Raw genomic sequence first — 27,423 nt, 5'->3', positions numbered from 1 at the left:
AGAGGGGCAACAATGGCCAAATGGCCATCTATAAAAGAGTTTCATGTTATTTATTAGTGTATTAGTATACAAGTTATTAAAAAGATGTGTTTCTGGAACTTAGGGGGAGGGGCAATTGCCCCTCCTGCCCTCCCCAAATGACGCCCCTGGTAGATTATAAAGAATGAAAATATTTGTATATTTCATAATTTTTTCTGTACGTGGATCAAAATTCCAGTATTTCCAGTACCAAAATTAAATTCCAGTATAATTCAAGTATTTCCAGTATCAGTAGACACCCTGTGTACGCTTCTGTTCCACAGTATTAAGATTAAAGCATTTAATCTAACCAACTCCAATGCAGTTAGTATCATCGCCCACTAGAAAACATTTCTCAGTGAATAAATATAATTCTAACATAATCATAATTTGTTTAATAACGGTGACACCTAAAATGAACCTTTTTCCAGATGTTGCATAGCTATAGTGGTAGCTTCCGTAAGTGAGCAGACAAAATATTTCTACTGGACTCGTCGATATACGCAGATGCTGTCTTCAATCAAGAAAATCAAAACGTAATGAAGATTCTATCTGCATTCTGTTCATAGTGGACATACATTAATAAATAGCAAAGGGATTTACTGTATTCGATTTAATTTATCTACGAACTGGATATATATATACAAGCAATGCTTGTGCTCTTAATTACAAAATAAAACACAAGAAGAAAAGGGTAGACAACACAGAGGGACATATAATTAATAAATACACAGGTTTTCACCAAGTAAGTTTTTTGCACCGATTTTTCTGGCAACCTTCCATTAATATCATAGGTAAAACACTGAAGCAGTAACTGAATAAGCAGAGGAAAGCGGACCAAATAAACTTTGTAAAAAATATTCAACATTGTCGTTTTGGAGGGATGGGAAAGGGCTTTTAAACTGTATCTTCTGCTTTACTGTTTAATTTTTGAAAGTTCCTTAACTTTCTATACATGGATAAACAGTAAAACCTAAGTTAGCCACATTCATTTCCGGGAAAAAACATCCCAATGTATAAAAACCGAAGTAATAATGCTATAATTTTGTCCCCGGGGTTCGCCAGAAATATGCCCAAATTAAACAGATGCCAAATCTCAGAAGTGGCCAACTTTGGAATTTTTACTGTACTAACTCAGGTGAAACTCACTGTATTAATAAAACATTTTACCAAGAATAACAACTCAATTACTACTAATCATTTTTTTTTTATTGACTAGAGAAAATTATCTACTAATTACACTCTAATGATATATTTTTTCTCAATAATCTTTTACACAAGTTAGCATCTTTCTCCAGCCTGTACAGATATCTCAATGTTCACCTGCAAGAAACAGGAACACAAATGAGTGCATTATCATTGCAGCTAAAATATAGTAATTTCTCCCTATCCAGAAAAGTTAGTTTACATATATATATATATGCAGGGTACGAGAAATTTCGGGTGTCAGGTCGCCATTGTGACTGAAAATGATGGCTAGCTAATTTACAGTTCAAACATGTAGGCCTATGTATCAAACTGGATTTGTATTATTATGGCGCTAGGTCAGAAGAAAAGTTTTCGAGCACTGTATTCTAAAGTTAATGCACCAAGAACATTAATGTTTGTAACATTTCTTTTAAACTGTCCTACATATTATATATTCTTATTCTTAAACCGTGTATTCTTAAAAAAATATTTAGGCAAAAATCGCTTTATTTGTGATTGTGTCTAGTATATTTGAAACATTGAAATAAATTTTATATATATTTGATTGAAAAAAAAATTAAACTTTTATATAAATGAATATGCTAACTAACGGCTGAGGAAGATATAAGATTTGCTGTCATCTGTCTTTTCTCAATATATGATGAAGAGGACGTTAGGTCCTTGAAATTGTAACAAAAATCGTATAGTTATTAAATAATTCATTTTGTTCTGGCTAGAAAAAAAAAAATATATATATATATATAAAGAAAGAAAGGAAGATAGATAGATAGGTAGGTAGGTAGATAGATATATATAAGATATGAACGTAATACCAGACTGACTGAAAATTAGTTACCCCTACCCTAAAAGCACTAACATTTTTTATTTAATTATGTACGTTTCGGCAAAAAGTTATTGCCTTCCTCGGCATATATCGTTTCAGAAAACTAACATTGTTTGTAGAACTACTTGCTGAAATATACATAATTAAATTTTAGAGGGTGTTTTGGGGATAAGCGCTTTTCAAATAATAATGAACATGCATCCTATGAAATTAAGTGATCATCATATTTTGACATCTGAAGGTACTACACACGCTGTGGAAAAATACCCACCATCAGAGTTTAATAAATGTGGGTCGATGAAGGCATTCTTTCAGAGTTAAAATTGCCAAAAGTATAAAGAATCAGTTTCTAAACCACCAATTCTGAAAACTATACTCGTACAATTCAGCTCAAGTGGTTCGAAATATTACAAACCACATATTACAGGTTCTATGAACACACATGATTCCGAATCATGCCGTACAGATTTTAGAAGATACTATGGGTATCAGGATCTCCAACAGCTAATCAAATTCAGTCCTCTACAATGCCTTTTAGCAAGAGAATCAGAATGAGAATTTACTGTATCCGTTCATCGTTATACAACGAAATTGGACATGTCAGTCATACATATACCAGTATACATACACTATTATTACATAAGGATTCTTACAGATTCACTAATTTACTTAATATACATTTAATTTTAAGTATACGAATTATTTTGAACATATTCTTCAATAGAGTAAAAGCATTGTTCTATCAAATACCTTTTCAGTTTGATTCTAAAGCTATTTACAGAGACTTGTTTTTTTTATATACATCATGGAAGTAGATTGTATAATCGCGTACCTCTGTGAGTAACTGATTTATTGTATATATTTATTCTACGTGCATGAAATTCACTACCGGTACTAAGTTTTTTCAATTGTATTAATATTTCGAACAAATGCATTGAGGGAAGATTCATTATTTCAAGTTCCTTAAAACATTTCTGCAAGGAGAGTTCCATTCTACTCCTGCAAGTATCCTTACCACTTTCTTCTGTAGCCTAAAGATGACAAGACTTTTAGGTGTATTTCCCCAGAACATCAAGTCATATTTTAACTAGTATAGAATGAAAATTTAAGTAATATATACACTTAGCTGTTTTTACATTAATCTTATCTCATACATCTAACTGCATAACACAGCTTGCTTAACTTATTTCTTACATGTTCTATATGTGGTTCCCAGATGAAATTATTACATATATTTAACTCCGAGAAAGGTAGCAGTTCCTGCATATTTAAATATTTTATTATTTATTCTTATTATTGTATTGGCTTGATTACTTTCACCATTGTGAAAATTTAAGGCACATCTTTTATTTGTATTAATAATTAGGTCATTTTTATTCATCCAACTTGAAAGTTGGTTCATTGCCTTTGGTAGTTTGAAGCCGATTCGCTTTCACCTTTCCCACTAACTATTATATTTGTATCATCTGCATATAAAGTCACATATGAATTGCTAATATTTTCAGAAAGATCATTTATATAAAAAAAGAAAGAAAACTGGCCCTAAGAATTGATTCCTGTGGTACTCTATCCTGTGGATTTTATTATTAATTATTCCTGTGATTTCAGTTACTTTCCTCCGATCTTTAAGATATGATTAAACCATTTATTTGCTAAGCCTCTAATACCATAGCAACTAAATTTTTCTAACAATATGATTTACTAAATCAAAGGCATTTGTTAGATCCAAAAATATTCTTACACATAATTCTTTCTCATCCAGCAACTTTCTGCAGGTTTCTAGAAAATGAAAAATTGTTGTCTCTGTGGATTTACCTTTCAAGAAACCATGTTGTGTGTTGGATAAAATAGAATATTTATTAATGAAATCCATTACCCAATTGAACATTATTTTTTCCAGAATTTTACCTATAATGAGTAGCAATGATATCGATCTATAGTTTTCTATTTCATTGCGTTTACCTTTTTTGTGTAATGGTTTAACTTTAGCAACTTTTAGTTCATCAGGAAAGGTTCCTGTGGCGAGTAAAATATTTGAGAGATAATATAATTGTTAAATTCATTAAGGCATTATCTAAAAACAAATAATATTTCATGAATGTGACAGAAGGCGAAATAAGAACGGGAAAAAAGTCATTTGTAAAATTTCTGAAGGTCATCCTGAAATTATTATTCTGCTTCTCTGACAGTCCCGCTGCACACTACAAGAATTGTAAAAACTCTTCGAGCTTGTACTTCTGCATAAACAAGAATTTGACGTGGATTATTATTTTATTTTATTCACGGTGAAAATCCATACGGCAGTCACAGAAAACATTGTGAAAAGACTTGCGAAGAAACTAAGCCTCCAGCGGCTCTACTCACAAGAAACGCCAACTTAGTGTTCAAGCCGATTTCGATAAAATTTGGCAGAGAGATATTACTCATGAAATAAATGAATACGCGTTTTTTCTTTCTTTTTTCTGCGGAAAAGCTGTTCTTGGAAGCAAAAACCCCACAGAAAAATGTATTACTCGACGCCAAAAGTGCAGGAAAAAGTAGACCGAAGCGAATGAAATTACGCACAGATATACTAGACGTAAAATAAGGGAATACATTTCATATTTTCCTTCAAACAACGTTTAGGTGTAGCAAAGGCCCTTTCAAACTTATTACCATGAAATGTCAAAATTAGTCATGAAGGTAGTTCAGGAGTCCTAGAATACGTGCAGAATAGTAACGAGACTGCCTTCACAAACAATACAATATATGCATAGAATAAGAGAAGTATTATTTTCTGCGGAAAAATGGATTTTGGGGGTATCTGAAACATCTGGAGGATGTTGTCAAGCCCTTAAGGGAAGACTGGCTTCCGAATGGTGATGAATCTACCAGGACAACACGACGCCACATCGGTCCAAGGTTGTTCAAACAGTGGGCCATTTGGACATGTGGATTGGTCTGCAAAAAGCCTGGACATAAGCCCGGTTAAAAACCTGTGGGGCGAGTCGGAATCCCAGCTACGCCTACTTGATCGATTGCCCAGGAATTTAACAATGCTGGACGCAGAACTTCATCAGATATGGGATAATAACTCCCTCGACAGATACCATGACCCTATTGCATCACTTCCACTACGTGTGGAAGCTGTATTCCGACCTCAGGGTGGAAGTACTAACATATGAGAAAAGTCATTTGGCCAGGGTGTATATGCCTTGAAGCAAAAGGTATATTCTAATGGCTAAAGGAGAAGAGTGTATATGCCTTAAAGCAGAAGGTATATTCTAATGGCTAAAGGAGAAAGTGTGCGGTGTATACCGCCGTATACCCTCGACTACAGCCCTGGTTTCCACCGGTGATCTGGAAGTGTTTTAAATTCAATTCATAAAGTTGAAATTTGCTTGCCTGTACAAATTTACATATCATGTTTTACCACTCTCTATATCTAGGTAGATATGATAAATGGAGGAAGATTACACAAAAGGAAAGGAAAGGAACATAAAAGATTACACGAAGAAAATCTATACATTTGAATCCTGAGAACTGTTCTTGGGGGTATAACGGTTCCCAGTAATTCATATTAACCTAAAGAACTAACGATCATGTCATCAGTAAGAAGTCCCCTCCCTTGGATAAACTTCTAATTGCGCTTTTTATACTATTTTGAGGGTCCGGAATCCAATATAACTAATTTCAAACATATTCGTCCATGGGGTATTGACCTCTTGGGATCACTTTTCTAGGGATCCCATGGACATGTATTTTTAAAATAATTCCATTGAATTCAGCATCCTTAAATTACACTCAGGTCCAAAACTTGAAGGAATGTGCGGATAAAGTGACAATCATAAACAATTGATACAAAATGTTCCAACACGCTAAAAAAGCGTAGAACAGATATCTGTAGACAAACACTTGCAACGACAAGCGAATACTGAAAAATCTGACTGGATACAGTTACATCAATTATGTAGGTGATCATCTATTGGCTATCACAAGTCCGGGTTTTTGTTGGGAGAAATATTTGATACGGAGTGTAGTTACCGAGAACAGGTATGCACGCTGCACAGCGTGCACTCATACTAAGGATTAGACAAGTAGCTCCTGAGGTAAAGCACTCCACTCTTGCACACAAGCACCCTGTGCAGTTCAGCAATTCATCATGGTGGGGGTGTTATGGCTGCAATCCATCGTCCGAGGACATACTATGCATGCTCAATGAGACTGAGGTCCGGTGACCGCGCTGGCCAGTTGAGCTGCGTGATGTCTTCATTTTTCAGTTAATTTTCCTTCTACATTTAACTATGTATTTCTACTCCAACTTGTTAATTCTAAGTAACGCCACTTATCCTGTTTTGTTCCAGCTACCTGAACTGCCGAAGAGAAGAGAAATCGCTGTATAAAATCGTATTGTGAGCAGATCCGAAAACAACATTATTTTGTGAATAATTAGTATGTAAAATTAATGTACAAATTGAAAATAAAATAAAATAAAATATATAACATCGCTGCGCCTCGAAGAACCGCTCGAAAATGAGTTATGTCGTGCAAATAAACCAGAATGCTGTCAGGTAGCGTCCCTCATAATGTCCTAATTAATATTCAATTGTTTCGCCACAGCAATGAAAAATTATAGATTGAAATTAAAGGCTTCTGGTTTTCATCACGTACGCATTGATTAATGTATACAAATCTTCTATGTGCTTATAAAGGCGCAAAAGATGCTATTTAAAAATACGTAAACACAAAAATAGTAATATAGTACTTTTGAACCAAGCTACAACAATGTCCAGTGCATAATATGCGCAGAACCAATTTTACTATATTTTTCTAGTATTTCCATGTATTTGGCAAAAATTTAAGAGTTCGGAATGTTTTTTGCTTCTCCTGAAAAGTTGTAGTTTTAGCACATAGCGGTTTTTCGGGACGCAACGACAATAAGTTTTAGGCTTTTCTTTTCTGAAATTAGCAATGATATAATCCAATTTGTGGTGTGAATCTATTTTACCTCCATTTTCTTGTAAGTGCCTAAATAAATCAGTCTCTCTAATATGTATATTCACTCTGATGTTAATTCTTCTTGGTCATTCCTATGTAGAATTTAAAACAGGAGCAAGAAATTTCGTTTATCCCTGAATTGGCTAACTCATCCTTGTAACAGTGTTTGTAAGCAGACAAAGAACATTCAAAATGAATGGTGCAGGCTTTCCAATGCTAATGAAAAAAATATAGGAAATCACGACGAAAAAATATAGGAGGTTTCGTGAAGCTGTGAAAAAGGAACATTTCAATTATCCAATAAATAGAAATAAAAAATGCACATGCAAAGTACACCAATTGTTATATGAACATACATTCCACTCTAAATATAATTAAATGGGTAATTATCTCGTCGCAAAATTTTATACGAGTTTCTTAGTATAGAAAATGCAGAAATGACAATGGAATACTGAAAACGCTACGGAGAAGACGCAGAAATACCGTTGCACCCTTCCTGGAACAATTATCTGAAATGTAAACATTCTGCAGCTGACGCTTTTAAAGGTAGGATTTGACTATGTGTAACATATTCTACAACCTACAGTTAGTGCAAAACGTATTGATACATCTAAATAAATTATTTATAAGTCTTTAAAATCACCACTCCATGGAACTTTTTAATGAATATGACGAAACTAGTTTATTTTTTGTTCCATTTTGTAGGTGTATGAATACTTTTTGAGCTAATCGTATATTGTTTGATGTAATTATCTTTAGACAATAAGCAGGAAAGGACGGAACATAGAAGAGTCTCCATTCAACGACCCTACTGTGGAGACAAAAGGTCCTCCAACCATCCACACCTTATTTCCTTATGTTATTTTCACAAGTGGAAGTAGCAATGCCACAAAAATATAGGAGGTTTCGTTAAAATGTAGGACGCAAATATATAGGAAAAATAGGAGCATTGGAAAGCCTGCTGGTGCCAGATTTCACAGCAAAGTTGATCCCAAATTTAGTTCCTATGTTTTTTAGAGGTAAAGAAATCCATTTTTTATCTCTTCGATGACTGTTACTTACACAAGGTGTCCGGAAAGTCACGCAACCCGAACTTTGGATCATCAGAGATTTTTAACCAATCGTGTGAATAAAATTAAACTATCAATCAGAAAAGACCTGACTATTTTGATATTTCTTTTTAGATGTAAACCATAGTGAAGGGGTTCATCATCGCCATTTGTCCTCACGAATGCCAAAAACATATGAAGGTGGTGAAAATTCTCTTTTCGAAACGTGAAAAATCATGAATTTGATACAAACGTGGCATTATTTGTAAATGAATGGTAATCTTAATGAATGGGCTGGGTGACAATGGGTAGTTTTGAACCAAGAACGACACATTGACACGAAGTGCAAGCATCCCACGGGTGTGATAATGGCGTACCGTTATATATATATATATATATATATATATATATATATATATATATATATATATATATATATATATATATATATAATGAATAGTATTTTTATTACGGCCATTGAATGTCTGCACTTGGTGCCAATGTATGGTTCTTGTTTCAGAACCATGTCTTTCCATCCATGCTACCAATTAACATTCCTATTTATCCCCGAACAATGCCACATCTGTCTCAAATTCGTGATTATTATTATTATTGTTAAGTTTCGTACCAAAAAAAAAAAAAAAAACTATCACATTCATATGTTTCTGGGATTCGTGAGGACAAATCTCGAATCCCTTCCCCATGGTTTATATCTCTAAAGATAGGACTTCCCTGAGTAGCAGTTTCATTTCATTCATCCTTATGGTTCAAAAGTTTTGATGTTATAAAGTTCAAAGTTGAGCGTCTTTTCGAACACTTCTATAATTGTGAAATTCCCATGCGGACTTTTTTCATTTTTCTAGATTATACGGATCAAACCAATTTTTCTTACCTATGTCTAAGAAGCTGAACATCAAATAAATCCAGTTTGAGTACTTTATTCCTGCTCTACTAGCACTAGAAATGTACCTGAATCCTTTTCGTAATGATTGAAGACCCCTACTTAATCCTGATAAAGGTAGCTTCGAGATAACATCATGGGACCACAAGGGATAACATCATGGTTAATCTCAGAAAAGAAAAATGTCTAATGCTTGTATATTCCATTTTATTCTCAAATTGTATATTAATTTCAAATACTAATTATTTACAAAATAAATTATTTCTCTGCGTAGTTCAGGTCACTCGCATGAATGGCCTTATTTAAAATTAACAAGTTGGAGTAGAAATATATAGTTAAGAGTTCATATAGCGAATAATTTAATTTTGATAGCTGTATCTACTAAAATTCACTATTCTACTAAAACTGACATCAAGCAGGAAGCTTCCAAACTTTCTAGAGCAAAAAACACGATTTTTTAAATGCTAAATTAATGAAGTTGAAGATAATTGTAAAAGCAAAAATATTCGGGACTTGTATAAGGAAATCAACGAATTTACGAAAGGCTATCAACCTCGCGCTTATATATTAAAGAAAGCTAACGGAACAATTCCTACTGACACTGAAAGCGTCTTGAATATAGGGAAAGATTTCTTTGACGATTTGCTTAACACGCAACCAAAAACTAATGTTCGTGGAGAAAGGGAAATGCACACAGCAAAACTGTATATTCTAAAGCCTAAGCGAACAGAAGTAAAAATCGCTATAAAGAAATTAACGAAACATAAATCTATCTCCGGGTGTAGACGAAATTCTGGCTGAATTAATTTTAGCTGGAAGGGAAAAATTGTAGAACAAGATACACAAACTCATTCTTCTTATCTGGAACAAGAAGAAATTGCCACAAGAGTGGAAAGAATCAATAATTGTTCCAATTCACAGCAACGGCGACAAAACTGATTGTAATAGTTATCTAGGCATCTCTCTTTTGTCGACATCCTATAAAATCCTCTCAAACATTATAAAATGTTAAACATTAGCAAGATTGACCTTATACGCAGATAAAATTATTGGAGATTGTCAGTGTGGATTTAGGCAAAATCGATCAACTACAGACCAGATATTTACCATTCGACAAATACTCAGAAAAAAATGGGAATACAATACCCGATACATCAATTATTTATTGATTTTAGAAAGGCCTACGACTCAGTTAGGAGGGAAACACTGTACGACATTCTTACTGAATTTGGAATACCGAAAAAGCTAGTTAGATTAATTAGTTTATGTCTAAATGATCTCAAAATAAAGTCCGAATAGGAAAATTTTTGTCCATATGCTTTAACGTAGAAAATGGCCTGAAACAATAAGATGCGTTGTCGCCATTATTATCCAACTTTGTTCTGGAGTATGCTATAAGGAAAAATCGAAGCTAGCAACCAGAGCCTAGAGCTGAATGGTATGGCGTATGCTGATGATATAAAGCTGACAGTGGATAATAGGAGAGCAATAGAAAGAAATACAAAGGTCTTATTAAAAACTTGCTGGAACACAGGTTTAGAAGTAAATGCAGAGGAAACTAAACACATGGAAGTTTGCTGGGATCGTAATACTGCAAATTATGGATGCGTCAAAATATATGGATACTTTCAAATAGGATCAATATTAACAGACCAAAATGATATCCACGAAGAAATTAAATGTTGATTGTAAACAGATTAGTTTCATTATCCATTCAAAATCTTTTGTCGTCGCGAATTCCATCAAAGAATGTGAAGCTTAAAATACATAAAACGATAATCATACCTGTTGTGCTATGTGGTTACGAAACATGCTTCCTTACTCTGAAAGAAGAACGCAGACTGAAAATATCTGAGAACTAAATCCTGAGACGAATATTCGGACCAAAGAGGAACGGGAATGCGGAATGGCGGGGAACTTTATAACGAAGGAACTGAATAATTTGTACCGTTTACCGAACATTGTTAGGTTCATCAAGTCTAGAAGGTTTAGGTGGGCAGATCATGTAGCCAGAATGGAAGAAAGTAGAAACGCTTTCAAAGTCTTAACTAAAAGTCCAATCGTAAAACGACCATTAGGAAGGCCTAAGTGCAGATGGGAGGACAGTATTAAGATGGATCTCGCACAAATAGGAATACAAAGTGAAAAAAGGATCCAGTTAGCTACGGGCAAAAGTCAATGGAGAGTTTTGTGAACGCGGTATTAGAACCTACTGGTCTCACAGGCCATAGAGTTAGTTATACCTGCTAAAATTAAATTCGTTACATAAAGCCAGTTCTTTTACGTGTTTAAAAAAATAAATAAAATAAAATAAAATAAGAAAGGAAGAGACAAAGTTCACAAGAGTTCGTTAAAAGGGATAACGATTTTTCATCCTACTGATAGAACATGCAATAATAATAATAATAATAATAATAATAATAATAATAATAATAATAATAATAATAATATTTTCTCAATGGATAATTTCTAAGATAAGAAAAATCCATAAGTGAAGAATTAGGGTAGTACAAGTAATACCAGTAAAACAGCCACCTGTTTTCATAGGATGCATATTAAATAATCCAAAATTAATAGTATACGTTTAGGCAAAAACTTATTGCCTTCCTCAGCACTTATCTTTCCAGAAAACACTGCCTGTCTGTATTTTTTGGGGTAAGTTATTTATGATGAATAATATGCTTTTTTTAAACATGTTCCTGGGTTCTTATAATTGAGAAAGGTCATAGACTGACCGATATTATTCACAAGTAAAAGAAAATTTATCACGCGATATAGACGTAGGTCCATTATTTATCTATATAATATGTATTCTATAACGTAATCTGTTTCAATTTACATCTTACCTCTTTTATGAGATAATAATACTCTCACGAAATAATAGTAACAGAATATAATAAATTATAAATATCATATTTTACACAAATAAATAAAGGTGTTTTAATTTCTGATTGTGTTTTATTTACGTCCTATATTTCATTCATTTTTGCTCCTATATTTTTTTTAGGAGGGAATGAAATTTTCTGAGGGGGAAGTGGTTCAAGATTTGACCTCAAAAAAATTCATCTCTTCGAGAAATTCACACCAGCACAAAATAAAATAAGTGAAATCTTACAGCAAAAATAACACAACAACGAAACGAAGGTAAAGGTAATGAAAACGAAAAGGTAAAGTATTTTCACGCTTGACTTTTTCATGGAACACCACAGAAATTATAATCACTAGAAAAGACATTTGCCTGAGCATTCAGATGGCTCTACAAAATAACATATAGTTAATAGAATAATGGACTCAGCTTTGTACTGCGGGTATTTTCTTGTCTATACACTAATTAACATCAATATTTCGATGAGCACGGTGATCTTGGGTGCAATCAGTTCTATCTGCTTCGCTGGAAACCCAATTACTTCCTCATCTGTTGGTGTGATTTATTTAGTCTTATAAAAGAAAAACGGAATCCCAGTAAAAAAAAAAAAAAAATCAACTTAATCACATCGCCGTTAAACGACCACCTAGATTATTTACTTATAGATGCTGTGGGATACAATTTATATAACAATCTATTTCTGTTGATTTTTTAAAAATTTAAATCACTTATACTTGATTTCTTTAAAACGGATTACAATTCCTTTCTTAACTAGCAAACTACGAGATCTCAGGTTTCTTTTATTATACGATATTAGAATAAAAACAAAATCGGGGGCTTCCTGGTATTTATGTTATATTTTTTCCAAGGAACTTCTCTTACATGACAGCTACTCGGTACCAGCATAATGTTCTCCCACTATATGAGAGTGGGCGGTTTCAGTGGTCCTCAGAATTCACTTCACAATAATTCGAAGGGAACACAATTATGATAATATTAGTGCGTATTTCTTTTTATGCATCTTAGTCAGTAAAGAAGCAAAGTTAAATATGCACGTATCGAAAATGGTATAATTTAGCAAACTATAAATTTTCAGCATTCTGCTGCACAACGAGTACACAGGGTGTAACAAAAAGGTACGGCAAAATTTCCGGGGTGGATTCCTTATGGGTAGACAAGAAAAAAGTTTATGTGACCATATGTCAGGAAATGCATCGTTACAGAGCCGTCTGATTAAGGTTGGCAAAAACCATGGTTTTTATTGAAAAAACAAAAAAAAAAACTTTTTTTGTTTAAACCAGGTTTTTTTTGGTTTAAATAATTTGCTCTATGTATTTATATCACATATGGACAGAAATAAGTTCGTTTCGCCTTGCTGTTATTATGCAACAACCGGGTTATGCTGGAAGGGGTTACATAAGCTTAAAACGGAATCCAAACAGCTTCACGGCTTACATCCGAGAGAAATTGTCCTCCATTTGAACTTGAAACCGGGACTAATTGGCCACAAATGCGATACGTCTGCCGACTCACTCACGAAGGACTCCTGATAAAAATACATTGTACTGATCTTTACATACTTGTTAATATAATTGTCAAGAGTCATTTCAGAAGGACAAAAAGATAAACAGTTGCACAAGTGAAACCGTTGTACAGAGTTACATATGGATAATTTCAAAATATGCAGAGTACAGAAGAACTAATTTAGTCCAAGATAGTTCACTGCAACTTTTATTAGTCAAGTAAAAGAAATACAAGGACTTAATTTGCATATCAGAAAGAAAAGTGAATAAAAATACGAATTATTTGAGTCTACTTTGGCTCTGACCCATTTATACATAAATGGATACCAAAGATACTACTGATTTCAATAAAAGCCTCTCGTGGGATCTGTATGATCCCCCCGCCCCCACCAAACAAGAATACGGCATTTCGATGTATTTCATCAATAGTAAACATTACAACGAAACAATATTTAGAATTTTTCTTTTGATTTCAATTGCATAAAAAGTAATAACAAACTACAAAAAAAAAAAAAAAAAAAAAAAAAAAATCGCAAAAGAAACATTCATAAACTTATATATATAAAAAAGTTGCCTTTGTAGTTTAATCTCTTTGAGTAATGAATGGGGAATTTAGGTCTGAATATCCCACAAAAACCCAAACTTTGTTCAAGTAAGAATTTTTGAACAAAACTTTCATGGTTCACTAAATGAGGGCCTTAGATAACAGAAATGTCAAAAAAAAAAAAATATATATATATATATGTTTTTGAATGAACTGGAAACCCAATGTGACACCTGTTACTCAGCGAGAAACAGACGTAGTTTACAACTTTAACTTAGTACATGAACAATTACTATTTTAAAAGAGTAATTACTGACCCTTTTAGTTGCAGGAAAAATAAATTGTTAGGGATTTAAATACTTACTTATCACAGGAATAAATAAAATATATCCGGAAGCTGAAAGGCGCTCGAGAACTCCATGAGCCACATGCAGCTACTGACAAGAAAAGTTGAATAAAATTGCTAAAACCTGAAGAAACTAAACAAAGCTTGCTACAAAGGTTTATGTGTGGCTTATGTGACACCTGTGATACACTGGGGATTTGTGGAATATAATACAAATAATACACGGGAGTGAAACGTGATAACCCACAACTTGGTTTAAACCAGCCAACCCTGCGTCTGATGCTGTGAAATAGTCACATTCTGGTCGCCCCTTAATGTAACTTAATTTAAACCTCAATAGCCCAGCCCCTAATTAAGCTAGGTAGGTAATTTTGGTATCAATGTGTTTGTGAAGGATGAAGCTTTCGACTGATATGTATTTCATGTGTGTGGAGGGTATCACGGTGAACGGGGAAGGATAAGTACGTGATGCAGAAAAAAAAAAAAAAAAAAAAACAGGTATTTTCTCTCACCTGTTTGCTGTGGTACCCCCCACATACATGAAATACATATCGGCGGAAAGCTGATATTATATGAATTGAATACATCTTTCTCTGGTCCTTCCACCATAACCTTCTCATAATGAACATAAGTGTTTCTTTGCATTAGAATTGTAAAATTATGCAAGTAAGCTGGTGTATCAACATAAATATTTCATTTCAGTACAAAAATAATACCATAACATGTAAGATATTTTAGTAGTAAGGCGTTTCTAATTAAGAATGGCTTTTTTTTTCTTTTCAAATATATTTTTCGTTTTTCTTTCTATTTACAATATTAGTAACTAGCTGAAATGCCTGTTCTTAGCACGGGAAGATATATGAAAGGTATATTTCAATCACCTTCCCACTCCCTTTGGATGCATAGTTGAATCGAAATGAAGAGGCAGAAATCCAACTCGACCCAAGTGCTATCTATGAAAAAATTCTTTCAAATTGTGTCGCCGATACTGTTTGCGAAAAATCTATTCCCTTCCTTCCTCAGAATACACATTCCAATTCAAAGTGTAGAGCTAATGATAAATACCCATGCCACCCAAGTTATGTTTAAAAAATCATTTTAAACAGTTCAACAGTGTCCTCACTTTTGCAATTTTATGAATAAAAAATAGGAAATTAAAATATTACAGAAATGATTCTCATTTAGAGGCAGAATTTTTGAAAACCTTGCGACATGTCTCAACTTATTATCAATAAGGATTATATACCGAGTTCCATCTGTCTAACTTGAAGGGCCTGCCATAAATTTTGAACTACTCTTCCCGTAGGATACGAAGTTTAGTAAAACTGATAAGATAAAAACTCGGCAAGAGCCAAAAATTCTATGCTCAAAAATTCATTCCAAACGGTTAACTTGTTTTCCCGTAATGATTACAACAGACAAGATCGATGTCATTTTTATACATATATTGACAACAGGAATTGCTTTTCCTTTAGAAGCGGAATTTTCTAAAACGCTGGAGCACGTTGCCACTTATTTATAATGAGGAGAGTATATACGAAATTTCATCTTCCGAACATGACGGACCTGTGAAATACTCTATTTTTTAAATAAATTTTAAACACCTCTTCTACCTTTTAGAACATTAGACGAATAATTCACCACCATCAGCTCCGACCACCCCTCCCCTCCTTGGAGTCTATCCGTCCCTGCTTTAGGGTACGCATTTTAATCAAAATGACATGATCAAAACTCAGTTTTGAGTTTAACGTCCCGTTCAGCAGCAAGGCTATATGAGACGTGGACCTACTGATTAACGTGGACTCCGAACCACTTGAGCTCTCGCCGGAAATCGAACCCGGGTCTCCCACGCCAAAGACGCGTACGCTAATCGCTTAGCCACGAAGTTGCTCAAACTCAGTTTGAGGTAGGTACTACGCTCAAAATTTCATTTCTAACGGTTCAGCCTGTTATGTATTTATAAACGTTCCAGTTACGATATAAAGGCCATGATTTTTATTAACACGATATGTACGAATCTGAACTAAATTTGTCAATATTAAATGTTAAATGGATTCAAACTTTCGCCTCACATATCCTGTACAATATGAAATTATTAAATCAGCATAGTGTCTAAATTCTTGACCTATCAACCGTAGTCTATAAAACGTTATACCTTGTTTAAACTTGATTAAGATCCGTCATACTGATTTAGATGCGAGTTTCAGATTTTCGTTCAATTAGTGTCAAAGAATAGTCAGAAATATCATATGTTTCTGTTTTAAGGAAAATAAATTTGATTTAAATCAATTAATCCTGTATTTTTTTTTTTAAAATATCTTATCACTCCTGAATCTTTGATCCTGTATTATGACAAAATATGTAACATTATCTCCACACCAATTTCGTCTTGTATGACTATTGCGTACAAATATTTACATTTAAAATACATATAATTTATGCACAAGTGGTTCTTTTCTAAACACAATTAAATTAATATTTTCTTCAGTTTTACTCCAGAAGCTCAGCAGCAAAAAGAGAAGAAGACTGTCAAACTCTGTGTATAGACAAGTGCAGGCAGACCAAAGTAGTAATTTTTATAGGGCACGAATTTGGCAATTACCCGAAATCACTTGAGAATTGAACCTGTGAAGAATATGTACTATGTAAATAATAGAACAATTTATTTATTTATCTGACAGTGAGATTGTGCTGTCCAATCTGTGGTCTAGGTTCCCCCTGTTTAAATTAAGTTTATTATCTTTGGCCCTAATTTTAAAAAAAATAAAATAAAATAAAATAAATAAACAGTCTGCCAGTGTGTTGGAACAAGAATGTAGAACGCTCACTCGTTCTATTTAGTGTCCTGTTTCCTGCATACATGTATATCTTGATAAGCATGAGAGTGCGGAGGATACTTCACCTCTTGCGACTCCAATGTGTTCTTTAGCTGTGGTATAGGTATTTCTTTTTGTGATTCCCAAATAGAACTTACTATACTTACAAAACGCAGCGTGAAAATTTGTCTCTGTGTAATAGTTCTTATAAGCCCGGACAATCTTTAAGTTGACAAGTAGATTTCGTTACCTCCATGAGCAAGGATTTCAGAAAGGATAGAAAACACATTCGAAACTATATACTAATGAAAGGAAGAAACAACCGATTTTTTATTTTACACACCAAATCCTCATAGGTGCGAATTCTAACGCAAAGAGTAAAAAAAAAATGACTGACTGGACCGGACTCCTCGAAACCGGGACCTCCAGCATACCATGCCGATGCATAGTAATTAACACATCGCCACGGTATGCCGGAGATCCCGGGTTTGAGTCCCGGTTCAGTCAGTCCTTTTTCACTCTTTACATTTGCGATTGAATTTTTGGTTAAATCTGAAATAAGCATTGAAAATTCCTTGTCAGTTTAGAAGAACTATTACAGAGACAAATTGTCGTATCCAAGTATTCACGCTCTATTTAGTATTTGCACTGGATCCTACACCGAAACGACAAGAAATCTCTAACAGAGGTAAAGAACATATTAAGAGTCGCAAGGGACGAAGAGCCTCCCACTTCAGGTTTATTAAGACATCTACAAGAAATCAAATAGAATAAGTGCATGTTCTACATCAGGCATGTCAAACATGCGGCCCGAAAACCTGTGCTTTACGGGCCGCCGGCCTATTTGGCTGCTTGAAGTTCTTCCTATATTGAAGTTGCCCAGTGATCCACATTTAGCTTTACTTTCTGGACGAGAAAGATTGTTCCACACTTTTTTTTAAGAAAAAATACTACTTTTAAAAAACTTTTTCTTGGCAACAATGAGTGAACTGATTGTTGTTTGCGGCATTTCTGTGATGTATTTCTCCACTCAGTCTCCCCCGTTCCAGAGGGTAAATAATTTCAAGGGCAAGGAGTGGACTGAGTCCTCACAGCATCGTCCAATTTCCACCCCTGCAGGGGGGGGGGTGAATTGTTGTTGTTAGTCACTTGCACTGGGCACAAATCCCGGGGGATGAGGGGTACATGTCCCCTCCAATCTTGGAAACTGGAGGAACTCTCCCCTCAATAATCCGATTTGATTTTTTTTTGGGGGGGGGGCGAGAAATGTGATGATTTGTGTCCGATTGCCACAAAGGAAGTTGAGATGAAACTGGTGTCCCCCCAGAACAAGTCTCAAATCTGCCGCCTCCCAAATTGAAGACAACTTTGCTCCCCTGATCCTCAACAGCATTGTTTTTCAACTTTATAAATGTTTTGAACATTGCTTAAAACAGTCTTACCCGTCCATCCGCCAATGTTGAAGACAGATTTGCATCGCTGGTCTCGTGTGCACCCAAGTCCCACTTTCAGTCTCAGCATAGCCGAGCTCAGTGTCTTCACACAGTGCGGAGTGTATATGAATTGTAGTGATCGTGTCCAAGTCTACCTCGCTGAACTAGCCATTAGCTTACCTAAGCAAACAGTTTTCTTGTGTTTTACAGTAACTTTCTAAGGAAAATCTCGTTATCAAAACCTTCAACCACCAAAAAAACAACCTGAAAGTGAGCGCCATGTATTTAAAGAAAAATAGAAAATAGCCTTTTTCTGTAGCGAAATTAAAGGTAAAATTACTTGTTTGATTTGTGGACAAACTATAAGCTAGTCAATAGAATACATATGCGTCATTGCGAAACACATCTTGCAAAATATGACCAGTATAAAGCGAAGTCAAGGGAAGATAAATTGCGCGATTTTAAGGCTGCTCTCGGCAAGCGACAATCTGCGCTCACGAATGTAAAACGGAGCAATGAAGCCGTTATCAAAGCAAGCTACATCATTGGAGAACTTACACCAAAGAATTCTAAATGTTTTATTGAAAGTGAATTTGTAAAAGAGTGTCTTGGAAAAAAAAAAAAAAAAAAACTCTGAAATTGTATGACCTGATAAAGTTCAAACTTTCAAAAACATTTCCTTGTCGCGAAATACTATTGTGGAGAAGGTTGATGATAATACTACTGATTTAAGTGAATAGTTGGCAAAAGTTGAAAGTTTCACATCATATTCCGTTGCAGTCGATGAAAGTACAGATGTTTGTGGTGTGGCAGAATTAGCTGTGTTTATTCGGGTATGTGATAGTAAGTTAAATATAAATAAGGAGTTACGAGACATAGTTTCTCTAAAAAATACAACAACCAGTGAAGACATCTTTCATGAAGTAATTAGTCTCCTGGAAAAATATTATCTTCTGCTATCAAAACTTGTGTGTGCAGCAACAGGCGGGCTCCTTTCATGACAGGAAAACAGAACGGATTTGTTGCTATGTTGCTGACTAGGCAAAAGGAAGAATCTCCAAGTTGTACGTTTCACCATGTCCATTGCATTATTCACCAGGAAGTTTTCTGTTCAAAAAAGTTATAAAAATGGATCACGTTTTGAAATTTATGAAAAAAAGTTGTAAACTTTATTCGTTCTCGGGGGCTGAATCTATGCTAGTTTTCATATTTACTTCGTAACATCGGAAGTGAATTTGAGATTCTACCATACTATGCAGAGGTTCGTTAGCTTTCATGTTACAGTTTTGAAGCGGTTTAGGCTTCTTCGGGAAGAAATAAAAATGTTGTTGGAAATGAAAGGCAAATCACCTGACAAACTTTGTGATGATGCTTGGGTACAGGATTTGGCCTTTATGGTGGACATAACAGGGCATTTACATTACTTAAATTTGAAGTTACAAGGAAAAAAAAAAAAAAAAAAACCAAGTTGTAGTTTACTTGTATGACAATAATAAGACCTTTGAATTAAAACTCAGGCCCTAGGAACGACAGATAAGCAATGGCAGCTTAATTCATTTTCCTACCTGCCAGGATTTCAAGAAATCCCACAGTGGTTATGATTTCACGCGTTATGGTCCTCACAAAAAGAAATTAATCAATGACTTTCAGAAAAGGTTTCAAGATTTCGAATCGTGTGAGAGTGATTTCCCTTTTGACGTTCAGAAGGCAAATAGTAACATCCAAATGGAACCAGGCCGGTAGCCAACCCAAAAAGATATTTGGGGGGGGGGGGGTAGAAGTTAGGTGGGATCCGATCCAACCATATTATAGTTCGTTTCCAAGCCTACCGTGAAAATTTTAGGGCAGCAAAAATTTAGGGAGGCCCCTCCCTCTAGAGCTCTCGTGGATACGGGCCTGGATGAAACTGAAATTCAGTGCAATTCTGTGCTGAAAGACAAATATAATGAAACAGGAATCCCTAAGTTCTTTTCCTATTTGCCAAATCAATACCCTGCAATGCGTCAGTTTGTTGCGAAAATACTTGGCATGTTTGGTTCCACCTACCTCTGTGAACAACTATTTTCCCTTATGAACATAAACAAAACTCCTAATAGATCAAGACTTACAGCAGAGCATTTGTCTTCCATTCTGAAAGTATCATCTTCACAGAATCAAATAGCTGGCATTGAAACTCTTGTTTCCCGGAAAAGATGCCAATTCTCAACGAACAACCAGTAATGTAAGTGTAATTCAATAATTGTTCATTTGGGAATTCTTTCTTGTTCCATGACTGTTTATAATTTTTTTCATCTCTATGCGAATATTTATTTTTAAATTATCTGATTAATAAAAAATTACATGACACGTACGACTCAACTGTTGACAGACAGCATAATTAAAAAATACCGATAAGATGTTTTACTACTTGCGAATTTTTGTCAATATTAAATTTCGTTACATCAAAATATAATTATCTTTTTGTTGTGAGGTGCGGCACGTCGTTGATTTGGCCCCAAGCATAACTCGAGTTTGACATACCTGTTCTACATTCTTGTTATAACAACAATGAAAGGCATGCGTTTGAATGTTTTCTTACTACGAACGAAGATTCTAAACTTAAATTAGACAGGGGGATCCTACATCACAGATAGGACATCATCATCTCCAATCAAAGAAAAATACACATTAAATTACGAAATTTTGTTTCATTTTTCACACAGCACATATTCTTCAAAGGTTCAAGACTCAAGTGATTTCATTCCGATAATTACCAAATTCGTATATAAAAATTAATACAACTTCGATCTGCGAACAGTTATGTATACCGGATATTGATATTCTTCTGTTCTTTTTGCTGTTGAGTTACTGGAATAGAATAGTTGAGTTGATTTAATTTTGAATTTAACGTCCCTTTCAGCAGCGAGGCTATATGAGACGGGACCTACTGATTAACGTGGAATCCGAACCACATGAGCTCCCGCCGGGAATCGAACCCGGGTCTCACACGCCAAAGGTGTGTGCGCTAACCGCTTAGGCACGAAGAAGTTCCTCTGGAATAGAATAGTAAAGGAAATATTGTTAACTACTTATTGAGCGTATAGAACTCATTGTAATAATTGGTAGAATACTCATCCAAATAGTATCCCTTCAAATCGTGTTCCTTCCCGATATTTCAAGTGCTTTGCTCAGGGGCTATTCGTCAGGATCACAACTCTTAAGTCGTTTGTTTAACTGAGGACTTCACAGTGTTGCCAACAATTTCTGAAGAAAATAGGCTAGATGGCCTTCAGAAATAAGCTTTTTTACGCAAAAAATGGCTAGATTTTGAACTGCTAACCTATAACCGACATTGTAGATTTTAAACCCTTCTTTTGTGTGTAGGATTATGAGTGAGTTACAGTAAAATTTGAAATGTGGAATTTTATTCGCTGAAGACTAACAAGCAACATACATGACTTTAAATTATAATAACATCCATCAACAACTCATCTGAACTGTAGGGGGCCGCAGTGGCTCAATGGTAGAGCGTTCACCTCTGCTGGTTGGGGTCCCGGGTTCAAACCCTGCTCCCGCCAAGTGAACTTTCTGGTGGACAAATACCGTGTGCGTAGGTTTTCTCGAGGTTCTCCCGTTTCCTACCACTTTCTTTATTCCACCATTTCATTCATCTCTCATATCATCACCGTCTCCTTTAGCCTAACCGGCATAATCGTGGGACGTAAAACTCAAAAATTTCATTTCATTTTTCATCTGAACTGTAGAAGTCAACAGTCATATTATCAGTTGAATTGAAATAAGTCATCATTGATGACGTCGCAGCTAGCCGAGGAGCTGGTATTGGAAGCACCATCGTTGGATTGTGGATTTGTTGTCTTTGTCAGATAGTCATTGTCTCAATTTTTAGTAGTACTTCTTTCGACAGCAGATGCGAAGCAGCCAGAACTTAAACCCAAATAAAAATATAATAGCTTAAAATATTTTTGTCATTCAAAAAAAGAAGGGGCTAGGCCCCCAGTCCCGCGCTACATCCGCCACTATTCGGCAGGTCATAGTTCTTATAAACACTTCTTATTTCTACGTACATCGCATGAATCATCATGATTGAATTGAGAGTGTTCAAGCTAATTAGATACCCTATTTGTTTCCTTTAATAAACAAAAACAATCTCTGTGGCTTGAAGAACTGAACAGTTTACTAAATTAGTATTAGAAAACTTTCATTTTTGCAATTAAAAGAGAAAATTAAAATAATTAAAAAGTAGCAAACGAAGCCGTTACGGAAGCAACATTAAAATTCTTTCTGAGTCTATAAGTACTGTTAAGTAGTTATAAATCTGTGAGTGGGGAGAGAGGAGGAGAATGAAAAAGAAGTGTTTGCTGTTTAATAAAACAACCTCTGTCTAGAGAAATCAATTAATACAATAATATATAATGTCAGACTATTTTTTTAAAGAAAAAATGCACTTTATTTTTTAAAAAAATCTTTTTAGAACTAATTTAACGGCTAATAAAAAAAAAAGCCAGAAATGTCAAAAGAGATTCACCAAATAAGCTATATTTAAGGCTATAAGCATTTCGTAGATTTTTGTGGCTATATGCTTCTACAAATAAGCTAGATTTAGCCAAAAATAGGCTAAATTGGCAACAATGAGGAAGTTACAAGCAAGTAAAATGAAATATCTTAGAAAAATAGAGGGAAAAACAAAAGAGACAAGGTGAGAAATCAAACCAATAGAACAGGACTAAAAATAGAGCGTTTAAAACAATAAATAGAAAGGACACAACTACGAAGGTTCCGACATGTTTACCGTACGGGAGAGGATACTGAGGAAAGTGTGGCAGGTTTGACCAGATGGTAAGAGACCGAAGGGAACACCCAGGCAAACATGGGCAGAAATGGTAGGAAAAATTCTGAAGAAAACAGGATTGGGGATAAATGAAGCAAAACTCCTTCCCAAAAATCGTTCCAAATGGAAAGCTCTATGTAAAATCTCTACGCCTGATGGTAGATGATACAGTAAGTAAGTAAAAAATATTAGTGTGGAAATATTGTTTTTACATGTTATATCGTGACACCAGAATCAAGAATTCATAATATACTTGTAAAAAATAGTTAAGTTATAAACTGCCTTTCTACTCAACTTGTTACTGGGCAGATATGAATCAAACTGGGTGACTGTTAAACGTGATGTAATTGTTTTCTTCGAAATACTTCGTGGTTCCGTTTTCCTTTTACAAGACAAAAGAATACTTCATACAAACGGATAGGGAAGAAATTAGGTTTCCGCAGACAGAACTGATCGCAACCAAGATCGCCATGCTGATTGGAATACGGAGGTTACTTTAGAACCTGAAAGAAAAACCCTAAAGTACAAAGGTGAATCCATTGTTCTTACAATATGTACCCTAACCTTCTATTAGTAGTTGTGTAGTTAGCCCAACATCCCAAACAATGCTCAGATTGCAGTTTCTTACCATATTGTCTTCCCAATTTCCTTTGCAAGCAGACTGTACGGTAGAATCTTCACACTCAAGTCTTCAACAATTACGATAGTTATTCAGCTTTTTCCAAAGATTCTCTCAAATACGTCTCAAGGGCTGCTGGATACATTTTCAATTTTGCAAGGTTTTCGTACTGCAAACTCACCACTTTGAACCCAATTAGTTTCAAGTGTCGCTTCCTCATAACTTGAGGTCCAATCAGATGTTTACCGTCAGACGAATAATGTTCTGGAACATGAATAAGCATCGCAACATACATGTTTTTCTCGCGCTTTACACTAAACTGTACCAAAGCACCCATTCCACTTGGATGAAGAATCAAGTCTACGACGTACAATTCGCATAACGGTAACTGGTTTATTGTCACAGATGAACTTATCCTGTCCAACCCACCAACAATATCACTTAAAGGCTCAACAATGTAATTAACCATTCTCTTTATACGACCATCGTGCCACAAACTTTTCGCTAATTGGTCTTTAGGTAGTAGCGGACCCCTGTATTGAGGACACTCCAACGTCATCGCTGTATCAAACATTTTCAGTTTCATCCTCAGAAGCCGTAATTCGTTTACATCTTTTGATGAATGCAACCTATCTAAAAAGTATGGATTAAAAATTTTCTTCACGAAGTTTAACGGATATTTTTCAAGGTATATACAGGCCAACATCAAATCTATCATATCACCAGGTTTAAATTGTATAAACTTCTCATCTAGGGTACTTTCTAGTATCTGCCAGAATTTGAACCCATTTGGTGGGTGATAATCCAATAAACCGTATACGGCAAATATGTCTTTCAGTTGACTAGGAGATAAAGAAGGTCCATGTAGAATAAAATACTCTCCAACACCTTGTAGAATATGATGAGATCGTAACCTAAACACTGAACAATACCTCACAATAGCAGCAACCAAATTTGGATCTTTTATCTTTATACCTTTGGCCTTCACGTATCGTTCTAAGGCCTTCTCTACATTCTGGTCCACATATTGAACGCTCATAAAACCACGTACAACATCGAACAAGTCGCTCTCAGAAATGGTGTGTATATTCGTATTAAGCCACCGAGATAATATACTCAAAAGTCTCGGTGAAGAATATTTAATCTCATACAACAGAAACAATATTTCACTAACACCAGTAGGAGATAACTTCCAATAATATTTGAACATTTTCTTCTCAGCAACTCGGAGCACCATCTCACGACTTTGTTTTACCAACGGAAGAATTCTTAAAACGTTCAGAATATTAGATTCGTTTATTTCGTTTTCCTTTTCCATTATACCGATCCACAATTTTTCCACATTGTCTGTCATCTTGTCAAAGTGTCTGAAAGAAGAGAATATCCCAATAGCATCACACACTTGAACGAGTGAAAATTTTCCGTCTGTAACTTGAATTAAAACTTCGTCGCATAATCTTTTTCTGTACACAGCACCGTTAGCAATAGGTACTTCGCGACTCACTACTCTCAGAGCTTCCATGATTATCTCCGGATCTGAGCTACTGGCTATCAAGTCTACCAAATGATTTAACACAGCTGTTCGTGTGAAATTTTCAGGGGTCTCTTCACGATTTAACATTGCTTCTGTGCCCAAGTTTCGGTATTGATAGTTATTTTCATATTCTACGATCTTTTTCAACGCATATAGCGCGACACGTGGTGTTACTGCACTTTCAGGCAGACTTTCTAAAATACTGAATATACCTTTAGCAGCCGTGCACTTATTAAAACTATCAATCACAGTCTGTTCTCTCTCTTCTACACTAGCACCTGCTTGAACACTTTTAAATTGTTCACTTGATTTAGATATTGACCCACCAGACGCTTCATTATGCGGTATATTTTTCGAAAAGTCACCACTATCCTTGTACAGTAGCATCATTCCTACATCGTTCGTCCGCCTTACAATTGCCGGTAATTCTTGAATATATGTTCCATTTTGAATTAAAATTGTTGTTTGACCTAAATCATCCTTTTTGTTACTTCTGAAAGCAACTTGGTTGCGTATCACAGAATACGAAAACCTAAAATTTGATAGAACTGAAGTATTATCAATACATAGTCCACATTTCCCTATAGCGGACCGCAGAATTTTGTGCGACATTTTTGGCTGACAGCTACGCCGGACCTTCCTTGATGGTACAGGTAGAACAGTCAATTTGGATCTGATTTCATTTTTAAATAAGTCATATCATAAGTTACTATAATATTCAAAATAAATAAACAAATAAGTTAAATAAATACACTCCACCATCACCGACACTCATGACCATCCTAGTACGGGACCATATGTTACTAGTACGGGAGATAGTATATATTTTCGTGCTGCTCGGAAGATGTATGACACAGGTCTTTGGTCTCATTCCATAACAGCCTAAGCAAAATTTGCGAGACGTAATGCAATGCAAGACGATAACCTATACAAAAGGTGCCCCTATGCAAAAACTGAAGTGGAATAAGGCCCTTCATTATCACTTGCCGACACATTTTGAAACGATTTGCGTCAACGTAACGCAATATTTTTGTGATTTAATATGCGACAATCGGCATAGTATATCCCGACCAAAGAACGGGTGCAAGCGGTCGGTTTTGTAACCAAAATATAAACAGCAGTGTTATCAATCAGTTAGCTTGTAATTAATATATCCAGGGGGAGCGATCGGAGCAATCGCCCCCATCCCAGAAATGGAAACTTTCTTATTTTATATATATAAATAAAACCCATCCCAAAGTTTGGAGCCCTGCTTAACACGCAGCCAAAAACTAATGTGCGTGGAGAAAAGGAGATACACACCGCAGAACCGTATATTCCAGAACCCAATCAAATAGAGGTGGAAGCCGCTATAAAGAAATTGAAGAAACACAAATCTCCGGGTGTAGATGAAATTCCGGCTGAGTTAATTTTAGCTGGAGGCGAAAAATTGTGGAACAAGATACACAAACTCATTCTCCTTATCTGGAACAAGGAAGAATTGCCACAAGAGTGGAAAGAATCAATCATTGTTCCAATTCACAAGAAAGGCGACAAAACTGACTGTAATAATTATCGAGGCATTTCTCTTCTGTCAACATCCTATAAAATCCTTTCAAATATTCTGTTAGCAAGATTGATCCCATACGCAGATGAAATTATTGGAGATTATCAGTGCGGATTTAGACGAAATCGATCAACTATCGACCAAATATTTACCATTCGCCAAATACTCGAAAAGAAGTGGGAATACAATACCCCGGTACATCAACTATTTATTGATTTTAGAAAGGCTTACGACTCGGTTAGGAGAGAAACATTATACAACGTTCTTACAGAACTTGGAATACCGAGAAAGCTAATTAGATTAATTAAGATATGTTTAAGTGAATCCCAAAGTAAAGTCCGGGTAGGAAAATTTTTGTCCACGAGCTTCCACGTCGAAAATGGCCTGAAAC

The 27,423-nt window shown here is 35.1% G+C and overlaps 2 protein-coding genes across 3 annotated transcripts in view; one reads left to right on the top strand and one right to left on the bottom strand.

Moving 5' to 3' along the window:
- Positions 1–7,103, top strand: part of LOC145685937 (schlafen-like protein 2) — a 65,950-nt gene extending 58,847 nt beyond the window's left edge. The window contains exon 6 of the mRNA XM_081758750.1: positions 6,394–7,103. Coding sequence (XP_081614876.1) covers positions 6,394–6,432 — 39 coding nt within the window. The 3' untranslated portion in view covers positions 6,433–7,103. The remainder of the gene's footprint in view (positions 1–6,393) is intronic.
- On the bottom strand, positions 681–26,302 carry LOC145685923 (FAST kinase domain-containing protein 3, mitochondrial-like). Of its 2 annotated transcripts, none has more exons than XM_081758697.1 (2): positions 23,962–26,302; positions 681–1,341 (listed from the first exon to the last, which is right to left on the bottom strand). In XM_081758697.1, the coding sequence occupies exon 1, from the start codon at positions 26,096–26,098 to the stop codon at positions 24,041–24,043; it is 2,058 nt and encodes a 685-aa protein (XP_081614823.1). In that variant the 5' UTR covers positions 26,099–26,302; the 3' UTR covers positions 681–1,341; positions 23,962–24,040. The 2 variants fall into 2 exon arrangements, with proteins under 2 accessions (XP_081614823.1, XP_081614831.1); XM_081758705.1 differs by lacking the exon at positions 681–1,341 and adding an exon at positions 1,361–6,402.
- Positions 26,303–27,423: the final 1,121 nt, after the last annotated feature.

The sequence above is a fragment of the Thermobia domestica genome, chromosome 1, assembly GCF_964235325.1.
Source record: "Thermobia domestica chromosome 1, izTheDome1.hap1.1, whole genome shotgun sequence".
NCBI lineage: Eukaryota > Metazoa > Arthropoda > Insecta > Zygentoma > Lepismatidae > Thermobia > Thermobia domestica.
The sequence above is the reverse complement of the archived record's forward strand: the minus strand, read 5'-3'. Positions and strand labels throughout refer to the sequence as shown.

What these genes read in the sequence shown, in the direction of transcription:
- LOC145685923 (XM_081758697.1), bottom strand. Translation starts at nt 26,098, where the DNA reads ATGTCGCACAAAATTCTGCGGTCCGCTATAGGGAAATGTGGACTATGT.